Below are 12,856 nucleotides of genomic sequence, written 5' to 3'. Positions count from 1 at the left end.
TTAGAACATTCTCCTAAATCGCTTTCCTGTCTCTCTCAGGTCCAGACAGTCAGCCACCGTCCCCCTTTTCTCCTGCCCTGACAAAAACAAGGTCAACTTCATCCCCACCGGCTCTGCGTTCTGCCCCGTCAAGCTCCCGGGATCCCAGCTCCAGCACTCGGGCTCCCAGCAGGAGGACGAGGAGAAAGAGGAGAGCCAGGCCGGCCCCAGCGGCTCACACCACCACCACCATCACATGCCCACTCAGGTCTCCACCAGCACGAGCACAGACGACCCTCCCGAATCTCCCTCCCAGCCTCAGAACTTTGAAGTCAGCTAAACGCTGCAGAGCTGGTCTCGGTGTAGAGGACCGTTCGTTCCCCGCCCCAAACTTTCTCTTCTCTCTCTGATGGACCCCACCTTTGTGCTGAATCTTTACTATCTGCATGGCATAGCAACTGCGGCCCGAACAAGAATCGCAAATGCAAAAGCAGCCGAAGGGTTGGAGTACAGCGTCTGGACGGGAACGGCGTCTGAAGGATGCGTTTTTGGGAAAAGGACCTTAGAATATGCAAATCCAAAATTCAAATGGCTTCACTGTTATCTCGATAAATGAGTGAGAGTGTCATACGGAAATCTTATTTATTAAATTTGCCTATTTGATAAGTTCAGTCACATTCCAGACATTCCCGTTTTGCTTTTGTCTTTTGCGTGTCGGATGTGGTACTTTTCCATCTGGTTTGATTCCGAGTTGATCCCCAGCAAACGCAGCTTTGCTTTCGTCGTGTGCTTAAAATTTAAGCAAAGTGGCTTTTGTGAGCACTATAATCAGCGCAAAGCCACCGATTTACGAGGAGAAAGACGACTGACGCTTTCAGGAAGGTCTTACTAGTGTCAGGGCATGCATTTGAAACTGATCGTATGTTTAACATTAAATTATGTGTCGTGTTCTCTTTCAACATCCACAGTATGAATAAGCTCTCTCTCACTATCAATATATCTATATATGAGAAGTCTATATATAAAGAAAAAGCTTGTTTGAAGTTAAAACCGTGTATTGCTGTGTTATGTGCATTATGGGAAATGAGCTGTACTCCACGGGTTGACGACTGTCCAGGTTTCCTACTTTTTGATGATGTTGCAGAACGAGAAAATTTCTGAAGGTTTTGTTTTCACACTTTGTTGCACAGTGTCCGCCTGCGGCCCACCTCGCTTCAGGTGCATCACACGCGCTTTAAACTCAGGTGACACTCCGTCTCATCGTTCTCTGCGTTCCATCACATTCCATGTTGGGAGGTTTGAGTGGGTTGTTGAAAACATCCTCACAGTCACTATATGCAGGGTTTCCGCGGGTCTTAAAAAAGTCTTAAATTAAGTTGTATCAAATTTAAGGCCTTAAAAGTCTTAAATTGTACAGGAAAGTCTTAAAGGGATACTCCATCCCAAAATGAAAATTTTGTCATTAATCACTTAATCATTCCAAACCCGTAAAAGCTTTGTTCGTCTTCGGAAGACGATTTAAGATATTTTGGATGAAAACCGGGAGGCTTGAGACTGTCCCATAGACTGCCAAATAAATAACACTGTCAAGGTCCAGGAAAGTATGAAAAGCATCGTCAGAATAGTCCATCTGCCATCAGTGATTCAACCGTGACGTTATGAAGTGATGAGAATACTTTTTGTACACGAAGAAAACAAAAATAATGACTTTCTTCAACAATTCCTCTCCTCTGTGTCTTTCCAAATCAGCGTAGGACCATTTTGACAATTCTGAGCTGTACACAGATGGCGTACGCTCTTCTGTATCAACCGCGCCACAAGGATACGTTTTTTTATGTGTATTTACATTTTGGTTTGAAAGCGCATCGGTGCAGTGCGACTGACACAGAAGAGTATACGCCATCTGTGTACAGCTCAGAATTGAATGGCGCTAAGCTGATTTGGAAAGACACAGAGGAGAGGAATTGTTGAAGAAAGTCATTATTTTTGTTTTCTTCGTGTACAAAAAGTATTCTCATCACTTCAACGTCACGGTTGACTTTGGCAGATGGACTACTCTGACAATGCTTTTCATACTTTCCTGGGATCTTGACACTGTTATTTATTTGGGCAGTCTATGGGACAGTCTCAAGCCTCCCGGTTTTCATCCAAAATATCTTAAATTGTGTTCCGAAGACTAATGAAGCTTTTACGGGTTTGGAACGACATGGGGGTAAGCGAATAATGACAAAAATTTTATTTTGGGAATTTGGGGACGGAAAGACCAGAATTGCGATAAGGCTGAATGTGATGATTGAACTTCAAAAGTCTGGTGCTGTGCTTTGTGTACAGCTGTTAGGGGAAACAGTTGTATTTCTATCAAACGCTCCAGCTGCTGTCAGTATGAATGAGCATTTTCAGTAAAAGCGTTGTTTTGTTCAGAGTTCAGACCGATGCAAATATCGCCCCATGTTTTTACCCTGCAAACACGCAGAGCTTTAAATGTGAACTGGTGGATCGATAAGAAGACAATGCATTATCAAAATCTAAAAAGTTTAGGGGTGTGCGATGTGGTCTGCGAATCGTGCAATAATATCGCAATTGTTGTTTTAACTATGTGTGATTTCATATTATCCAGTATATTGTGAAAAGCAAGGTTAGACTAGTGCGCGTGCGCATCTTTCACTGCATGAATCAGTCTATTAAAATGCATTTAGAATTATCACATACTTCAAGATATGGGGCAAAATGTATATACTAAAGTGCTGTTTTTTTCTCCAAAGTCAGCATGATTACAAATGTGATATTGATTTTATACAACAGTTCAGTAAACAAGTTAATATTAAGAGACTTACACTTTAGACACCATATAAACTGTTTTTGCTCTATTTCTTTAACAAAAATCATTCCAAACACAGTCATAGCACTGTTTTGCATCTCTGAACAACACGACAGTGTTATGTTTCTGAATGAATCGCCCATGTAAGTGATTACGTTCAAACGCAATGACTCGCTGCCACCTACCAGCAGTTTTAATTTCACTTTTAAGGTACCTTTTCATTTTTAAAATAATTTCAAACGTCAGTTTTCAGTGTTTTATGTTTAAAATATCAAAACATGATTTATGTATTAAAAGTTAAGAGCTGCATTAAACCATGTGTAAATGCATCTAAATGGCACTTCTAATGCAGCTTCTGTGTTTCCTCTGCACTGCAAAGATCAATTTTGTTGGTACTGATTTGCTTGGTAAAAGCCCAAATGCAAGAATTTGACTCAAACGATGGTGCACAGTTTTAGAAAAATGGCTTAAAGGTAAAAATGGCCTATAACTTGTTGGAAATTATTTATTTCTATTATTGCTGTGAACTTACCACACAGAAGATGAAGAATATCAAAAAATTCCGGAGCCAGCTGTTAGCACAATTAGAGATAAGATATCAGTACAATAACACACTCTATAGCAAAATATTACCGCTATCGATAAAATCCAAGACAATTATCGAGAGAACATTTATCACATTGATATCGCATACCCCTAATTTATATTATTTAATCGATGTAATATTTTATTGATAATAATTGTTTAAATTAATATAATAATGAATACTTTTGACTCATACATTTTCTTAAAAATGGTTTAAAGGCTGAAATGTAAAAGTTTAGCATTTTATAAAACGTTTTGTTTTTGTCAAAACTTGTATCTGAACTGTAAATTATGCTTTTAACAGTAATTTTATAGTCTAATATGACATTGACATTGCCCTACCCCGCTCATATGGTATTCATTTTATTTGTGCAGGACTTAAAAAGGTCTTAAATTTGAGCTTAAAAATCCTGCAGAAACCCTGCTATATGACACAAATTAGAATCTGCAGAAACCCTGCTATATGACACAAATTAGAATTTAATATGGCAAAAAAAAAAATTTCGTAACTGCAGCTTTATTCTCAAAATCTTCTACGTTTGTTTCAGCTTTAACATGCAAGAATAACGAAATTTAAGTTTCAAGAATAAAATCATAACATTATGAGATTAAAATACACCAAGAAAAGACAGATAAATTTCTTTGGGTAAATCCCATTCTGGAGTATGATTTCTGTTACTTTACAAAATTTTAAAGGTCATTTCTTAATTATATATATATATATATAATATATATAATACATATATATATAATATATATATATAGTAATTTTTTTTTTTTTTTTTTTTTATTAGAATTTAATATGGCAAAAAAAAAAATTTCGTAACTGCAGCTTTATTCTCAAAATCTTCTACGTTTGTTTCAGCTTTAACATGCAATTAGGTGAATTTCACGAAGAAATGTGTGGCTAAAATAAGGAAAACATCTGGCTATTTTTAGGACCATTAAAATCACTTTTTTGGCATTGTGACTTCTTTTTTTTTAATGACAAAACCATTTCCACTACAAATTCATTAAAATCAGCAAAAAATTATAACAGAAATCATTATGCATTAATGGAAATAATATTTTCCACAATATGGTAAAATAAATTTGAGGATTAATGTCAAATATGTCATAATGCAAAATATCTTAATGGGCCTAAAACAAATGATGTCTTATTTGTGGTGATGTATGATATTTTGATGGGCCTAAAACAAATGTTCTTTTCATATAAGCACTTTTTTCTTATTATTTTTATTTCTCTATGCCCAAAGGTTTTATCATCTGCAGTTCAACAAAAAAATAAATCTATTACCATTATCATACATGTTTATACGCATGTTGGCTGTTGTGACTACAAAAGCATGCATTTATGATTTTCACTGATTATGAATAATAATCAACGAACTAATGACAGGCAAGCATGATTTGTCAGTGAAGGCTTTTCTGGTCTCAAAGCAAAGTTTTTATATTGTCAAACAATAACGTATTGTGCTTTTTCAATCAATAGAAAGATACTAATTTACCCATCTCATACGATCAACCATTGACAACCAACATAATATTACACGATCAGTAAGTAACAATGCAACCTTTTATGCTGCACCTTATATCAAAAGACCAAGTAGTTTAGTAAAAGATGAAACTCGTTTTAGTAAGTGAAGGGTTTGCAATAATCATGCTCTTTTGTTTTAAATGCTCGAATATCTGCATAATGTCACGTGTGATTCTGGAGCCTGTTGATAAAGCCATCGACTGCTATCAAAAGCAGCACTGCAGTTTAAGAGCACATTGCTGGCCATCATGGGAGATGTGTTTGTAGATCACGTGAAATGTCAGGATGACCTGCTGTCTGTTCACACACACAATGGCAATAAAGCATTTTGTTGTTGTGACTGTACAAACCAGATATGTGTGTGAATGGAGGACGTCGTTTGATTTTAAGGGGAAAATATTGACTGAGGACGAAAGAACAAAACTGTTTTGGAGGCATATCACCCGCATAGTGATTACTCTTTGCCTATAGCGACTTCTCACGTCAAGAAAATGATTTTTAAAGACTTGTAGCTTGAATTGTTTTCCTGCGGCAGAGGCTGCTGAGCTTGCATAAGGTTATAGGCCCACTGTCCGTGTCTGGTGACTGTATACATATGACAGTATCAAAAGCCACACTTTCTTCAACTTTTAGCCACAAGCGGCTAATTGTTTCTTTATTTCAATAATAGGAATATTGTGTCTTATTTAAATAAAATAATCATTAGAAATAAAATCAAGTCTCCTCTCAATCTTTCCTAAGATAGTCTGCTACAGCTTAGAGTTTATGCTTCCTAAAAACTGTTTATTTGTAGTCCAAAAGAGATCTTTTTTTAAAGCAAATTTGTTTTGGGGACTTTTTGAAATGCCAAAAGATGCCTAAAAGGGTGTAATGCACCCAAGTATTGAACCTTTTCAATAGAATGCAACAGTCATTGTCTTCATAGGGAAATTTAATCAGTTAAATTATATCATTATAGCCTACAAACCTATAAAGACAGATCTACTGTGAGCTCAAGTTTTAAATCGATGCTATGTGCTTTTGTTGAAGCCACCAGTTTGCATCATTTGAACTTGTTTTTTTAAATAATCATGTTTAACAGCAGAGTTCCTTGTGAAAAACTACATTACCCATGATTCTGCTAAAATAAATCTGCACCAATCAGAGAGCAGCATGGCACAAATCTCGACAAAAGAGCTTGAAGGGAACTCTCCCATGAAGCACTGCAAATGCATATGGTCTCCCTATGCTCTCAAAATATTGAAATATATTTAAAATAAATTAATCAACAAGTGTTTTATATTTCTCCATCGTTTTAATTCAATAATGTAATTTGCAATGCTTCATGGGATTGTAGTTTCCCTCATTAAAGCTGTTAAGTACACAATCTCGTCGTTTTTTTGTTAGATTTTCAAATACGTGTTTGCTTTCCAAGTTTGTAATGTGATGCACCTTGAAGCTGGTTGGTTTGGTTGATGGCTTTAAAAAAAAAAAGTCTCTATGGGAGAAATATGTGGAAAAACCAAGGCAGCTGAAAAAGTTGCAGTCTAGCAATGTATGAAGCACAGTTCACACACAAGTCATATTCAAACCATGCAGCTTTCTGCCATTTTATTATGCCAAATAACAGTAAATGTGATCACAACTTCATGTTGTTTCAAAACCTTACGACTTCTGCGGAACACAAAAGGAGAATATTTAAAGAATGTTCACTCAACTCTTTTCCGTGCATTGAAAGCACATTTAGCAAATATGGTTAATATAATTCATGCTCTCAATAAAGGTGGGGTTTTTTTGCAGCGATGCAGCTTCCTCAAAGAATCTTTCAGTGAACATTTCTTAAAAGAAATGTTTCTTTTACATTTTATCAATCTACTCTTTTTACTATAAACCCTTTTCCACTATAAAGAACCTTCTGTGCAATGGAAATGTTTCATGGATATAAAGGTTCTTCATAAAACCATCTATGCCAATAAAAACCTTCATTTTTAAAAGTGTGTTCCAAGTTGCTTGAAGTCATACAACAAACAGATCAAAATTTAACTTATTACTGACTGAAAATCTTAACTTCAGAAGATTATAAATGTTCTTCCAAATATTTTTTTATGTTCTTCAGAAGAAAGCAGGTCAGTGTATGAAAGCATGAGAATGAGTAAATGATGACACGTGGTTCATTTTGTGGTGAACTCTCTCCCTTTAAGAAGGGAAAGGAGTGGACTTGAACGGAGTCAGATGTCAGGACTGATGAAGAGGGTTGAGGAAGTTCAGCTGTCGGGATTCAGAGTCCTGAGGGCTTTTCAAAGGCACACAGCTCACCTTCTCTGCGAGACAAATTATTCCCAGCTTCTGGGCCTGTTTGACTTCAGAGGACAGCATGACTGTGTGAAGGGCACAGACTGCGATGAGAACAAACTGATCAAATGTATTGTGTGGGACTGAAGGATAGTTTTGCATTATAGGGTTTTGTAAAAGCTTTGAGATCTAGTACAAAAGCAGACTTAAACAGTCATAGACCAACATGAGTACTGCATGTGAATCAACAGAAACTGGTTTTACACTATAGATGAAACATCTGACTAAAATATGTAAACTTTTATTAAGAATAAAAAGGGGGTTAATAAGATTTGTGTCAGTATAGAAATTTGTTTTGTTAGATTTTTTTTATTTTTGGTAAATTTTGTTCTTTTTACTTTCTATTCTTAAAAAAGTACAATAAATAAATAAATGGTATTAAGCAGCATAACTGTTTTCAACACTGATAATAAAAAAATAAATGTTTTTTGAACAGACAATCAGTATATTAGAAAGATTTCTGAAGGATCATGCGACTGAAGACTAATGATGCAAGAAAATTCAGCTTTGTATCACAGGAATAAATTACATTTTAAAATATATTCAAATAGGAGATTTTATTATTTTAGTAGACTTTTAAATTGTAATATGTTACTGTTTTAAATGAAGAACTAAAAAAAATAAAATAAAAAGTTTGTTATTATTATTCAGTCACCACTTTAATCACAGTACTATTTTATTAATCCCAGTCTTGGTTTCCAAAATGGCTAACATTGAAGAGTTTATTTGCAATTAATATAAATTTTCAAAAATCATGTTTTTTATTATGTTATCATGTTTTATAGTGTTTTATTGTGTAAGTAAGCCACAGTTCTATAAGGAAAAATCTATTCCCTAAACAGATTATCTAATATAAATTCTACAACAATTCAAGACTATATTTTACACAATAAATAAGTCTACAATAAAACGTGATAAATTCTAGTAAAGGTGGCCATGAGTAGTTTAAAAAGATTTTAATATATGCTTCAAGACTGTTTTCTCCTCTTTTCATAAGTCTTTTTAGTTTAGCTATTTGCCTTTTTTAAATACTGTTCGACTTTCTTCATAGCGTTTTAAAGTGGTTGTTTCTCTTAATAATTCAGATCGATCGCATATTATTTGACCATCAGCTTCGCGATAGGAATGGCTCGCGCAAATCTCACCACACTTCTGGAGCGCGCCGGTGAACGCACGCTTCAGTCACGTTGTTCTGATAGCTGCTATGTTCGGATGTGTGTGAAGGGGGCTGGGGGGTTATATACCATTACACTATCACAGTTATTAGTATTTGTATTTTACATAACTATTACACTGTATGAACGTTTTTAAAATTTACATGTTTAGATTACACTGGTGAGCAAGAAGATGTATTAAAGTTCTAGTCTATCCAAATACAACCAAATTAAATCCAAACACACTGAGTCATGACTACAGCAGAGGGCGCTGTTTTACGAAAACCAGATTAACCGCGATGAAAGCGATGCTTTGGCTGTGATGAGCTCGGTGCTAAATCAGTTCAGGGAGATTGTTAACAAAGATGCTGTGTTAGTGTATATTGAATCTGGTCCTGTCATCTTATAATTGCTGTATTGATTGTGTGTAGGAGGTATATGTGGCGTCTGGCTCAGAGGTCTTACTGTTGTACTGCAGTTTAAGATGAACTGCTGCTGAATGGGGGTGAATTTTAGCTGACCTTACATTTATGCTGCAGATGCTACAGTCAGGTCTATTCAGCAACATTCACCACTAACAAACTACATAGTCATAAGTCTTACGTTCTATGTCTGTCTATAGCGTTTGCCTATAACATAGTCAATCATCGGTATAGAAATATGGAGGATCATTCATTTGAAATGCAGTCACTGCAGACATTTGAGCTCATTTTGAGTCATGTTACAAGATATTCAAACAGATTTGCCTGGGAGGTTTTATTTGATGTCTGTCTGATGCATTGCAGCCTTTATTTGATCTGGAGTGATTTCAACATGCAAAAACAAAAACATTATGATGTAAAAACATGACCTTAATGAGACATTAGGCTGTCACAGCTCTGGTTATGGAAACAAAACTGTTGTTTTAGTGTTGGCTATACAAGGAATCTGTTAGAGCAAATATAACTCTAACAAGGCCACAAGATTTTTTTTTAATTATCTATCTATAATTACAGATTTTGATGATGCTACTCAGTTCTGGAAAGTTCTCCAAAACAAAATGAAAAGGAACCAAACCAAGCAAAACAAAAGCAAAGCTAGGGAAGGAAAATAAATAAACAAAATGCTTTTGTTTACATAACAGATTTCTAAAAACAAACAACAAACAAAAGTGAATTCAGGCAAAACTAAACAAATTTTCTGAAAATTAAACAAAGCAAAGCAAAACATTTTTTTTTTGTTCATAGCAGCATTCTGATTTCTCCAGAACAAAACAAACAAAATCAACTCAAAGCAAAAGCAAAACAATATTTACAGTTTTCAAAAAAAAAAAAAAAAAAAACATTCTGATTTCTCAAAACAAAGGAAAACAAAAATATTTTTCACAGCATTCTTATTTATCAAAAACTAACCAAAGCTAAAACGTTATCTGATTTCTTAAAAACAAAACACTACATTTTGTTCACAATATTCTTATTTCCAGTAACCCGATTTTTCATAATCTGAATTCTCAAAAACAAAAATGTTGTTCACAATATTTTGATTTCTCATAATCTGATTTCGCAAAAAACAAAGCAAAACAATAACTTTTTCACAGTATTCCAATTCCTCATAATCTGGTTTCTCAAAATAAAACAAACAAAAACAACAAAACAGAATGGTTATTATGAACACAACAAAAGACAACAAAACAGAACAGTTATAAACGGTACTACAGGTACGGCGCAAAACCACACAGCCCCACAATTATAACATGAATTTCATCATGATACAACCAGATGCCCACCTTTAAAGAGGGTCTGCAACAAGAAAATGATCACTGTTTCCTATCTAATCCTATTTCCATAAACAGACCTGCGACTGGTATTCCAGTAAGACCTCATCAGGGATCATTAATACGGCATACTGTGCAAAAGTCACAATGAAAAATATTTATTCCCAATGTTCTATTGTTCTGCTTGTATTAAACATGCAATAAATCTGGATGTCCACGTGACTGGCATTGCTTACAACAATAATAACACTAATAGTTGCACTGCACATGCTAATTATAACAATAGTAAACTTGAGGAATTGATCAAATTTTCCTTGAACTACTACTTCTAATATCCAGTATATAAAATGCATATTAATAGTATGCTTCAAAATGCTTCTTTTCCTCAATGTTGACTGCTGTTGCTGGTAAAACAATCAGACCGGTAAACTAATACCTAAATTATTTCTTAAGTTCAGGATCATAAATATGGGTTTCCCCTTCTGCTTAAGACTTTGCAACATCTATTCCTGGAAAAAAAGAAGCTTTCTTTGGAAGAACGGGACTGGGAATTCTTATGCTTATCAATCTTTCTGGTATTTAGATTTATTATTTTTCCTGGCAGTAAAAAATAATAATAATACAGAATGAAAAACAGTATTTTTTTTTTTCTGAATATGTTTTAAGGAATGGTGAAAGCCCGAGTGCTGGTCTATGAGTGAGTGGGAGGTCAATGTATGTGACCCCGGCTAGCAGGATCAACTTTCCCCACTCACACAGGGATAACACCAGCATCAACAAGGATTACTCATGTCCAGGAGCAAAAGCAAGCATGGCTCAACCTCTGCAGAGTGGCTGTTGCTTTAATTCACTCTGGCAGTTTCAAGCCTGGGCCACCATTAATCCAATAGTACTCACTTTCCAGGTGACTATCACTGCCTTGTCAGCCCATTTAGATCTTCATAATCCATAAACCTCTTAATCCAATTGTGTAGCAGCATCATGACGTATCCCACACTGCTATCTGCACAGAGAAAACACTCCACAAAAAGAGGATCCATAAAGAGGATCCAGTAATCCAGAGAAAACACTCCACAAAAAGAGGATCCAGATCTGGGCTCAGTGTAAACAAATGGAAAATCATCTCAGTTAAATCCAGTAAAGTATGGAGTGCCACAAGGATCTGTCATAGGCCCTCTGCTATTTTCAATATACTTGGTAATATTATTAGAAAATACGGGATTAGTTTCCATTGTTATGCTGATGATCCTCAACTATATATTTCAACAAGACCAGATGAAACTTCTGAATTATTTACGCTACCAGAGTGTGTTAAAAATGTAAAAGATTGGATGACCAATAATTGTCTCCTATTAAATTATGAAACTTCTGAATTATTTACGCTACCAGAGTTCTCTACAATTACTACTGTTACTTCCTCTACAATCAAAATCTGGGTGTTATATTAGACAGTAACTTGTCTTTTGAAAATCATATTTCCCATGTTACAAAAACAGCATTCTTTCACCTTAGAAACATTGCCAAGCTATGAAACATGTTACCTGTTTCTGATGTAAAAAAGCTAGTTCATGTGTTCATGACCTCTAGACTGGACTATTGTAATGCGCTTCTAGGTGGTTGTCCTGCATCCTCAATAAACAAGCTACAGGTAGTCCAAAATTCAGCAGCTAGAGTCCTTACCAGGTCAAGAAAATATGATCATATTACCCCAATTTTACAGTCTCTGCACTGGCTACCTATTAAGTTCCGTATCAGTTACAAAATATTATTACTCACCTATAAGGCCCTTAATGGTTTAGCTTCCTGCGTACCTGACTAGCCTTCTACCACGCTACAATCCATCACGCTCCCTAAGGTCACAAACATCTGGACTCTTGGTAGTACCTAGGATAGCAAAGTCCACTAAAGGAGGTAGAGATTTTTACACATTTGGCTCCCAAACTCTGGAATAGCCTTCCTGATAATGTTTGGGGTTCAGACACACTCTCTCTGTTTAAATCTAGATTAAAAACACATCTCTTTAGCCAAGCCTTCACATAATGTATTTCGTAACCTTGTACTTCAGTTACATCTGATCAAATGGACATTTTCTTTCTTTTGCTTGGGTTATACACATCATTTTTGCTTAGTTGGAACATCTATTACCTTCTCTGTTTCTGACAGGGACTATGAATTACACAAGCTTCAGTCTGGATCCAGCTGAGACAAAGACCTGAAACACCTGAGAAGAGATAATGCCAGCCCTCAGACAACATACAAAACTACCAAATTTTGCATTACATAACATTAACTAACTGCTTGATTTTTATCATACTGTACATTTCTGCCATATGGACATCAACTTGATATAGTCACCACTGATAAGCTTTTACTAAATATAATGGAGAAACTTTAATTTTCTGTAAAGCTGCTTTGCAACGATATGCATCATGAAAAGCGCTATACAAATAAACTTGAATTGAACTGAACTGAATTTCCCATTATCTTAAATCCCATGACATTCCCATAAATCTCATTTCAATAAATTAAAGACAAAATATTGTATATTTTTACAGTAACTTGAGTAACAGGGCTGAATGGTTGACAACATTCTAATGTTTACAGCATTCGGATTGATCACATTGTATATTGATATAATTATTATATTAACAGGATTGAATTTTTTAAAACATATTAAAAAGCAAAGTTAAAAGCTTTCT

General features: G+C 35.2%; 2 protein-coding genes across 2 annotated transcripts in view; one reads left to right on the top strand and one right to left on the bottom strand.

Annotated features, from left to right (window-relative positions):
• The window catches only part of LOC109111440 (glucocorticoid-induced transcript 1 protein-like), a 36,445-nt gene extending 34,995 nt beyond the window's left edge, over positions 1-1,450 (top strand). Inside the window, exon 8 of the mRNA XM_042744768.1 lies at positions 40-1,450. Coding sequence (XP_042600702.1) covers positions 40-319 — 280 coding nt within the window. The 3' untranslated portion in view covers positions 320-1,450. The remainder of the gene's footprint in view (positions 1-39) is intronic.
• LOC109085447 (atrial natriuretic peptide receptor 1-like) overlaps positions 1-12,856 on the bottom strand; it is a 1,054,061-nt gene that overhangs the window by 651,396 nt on the left and 389,809 nt on the right. The window lies entirely within an intron of this gene.

The sequence above is a fragment of the Cyprinus carpio genome, chromosome B19 (genome assembly GCF_018340385.1).
Source record: "Cyprinus carpio isolate SPL01 chromosome B19, ASM1834038v1, whole genome shotgun sequence".
NCBI classification, from domain to species: domain Eukaryota; kingdom Metazoa; phylum Chordata; class Actinopteri; order Cypriniformes; family Cyprinidae; genus Cyprinus; species Cyprinus carpio.
This window is presented reverse-complemented; position numbering and strand designations above follow the sequence as displayed.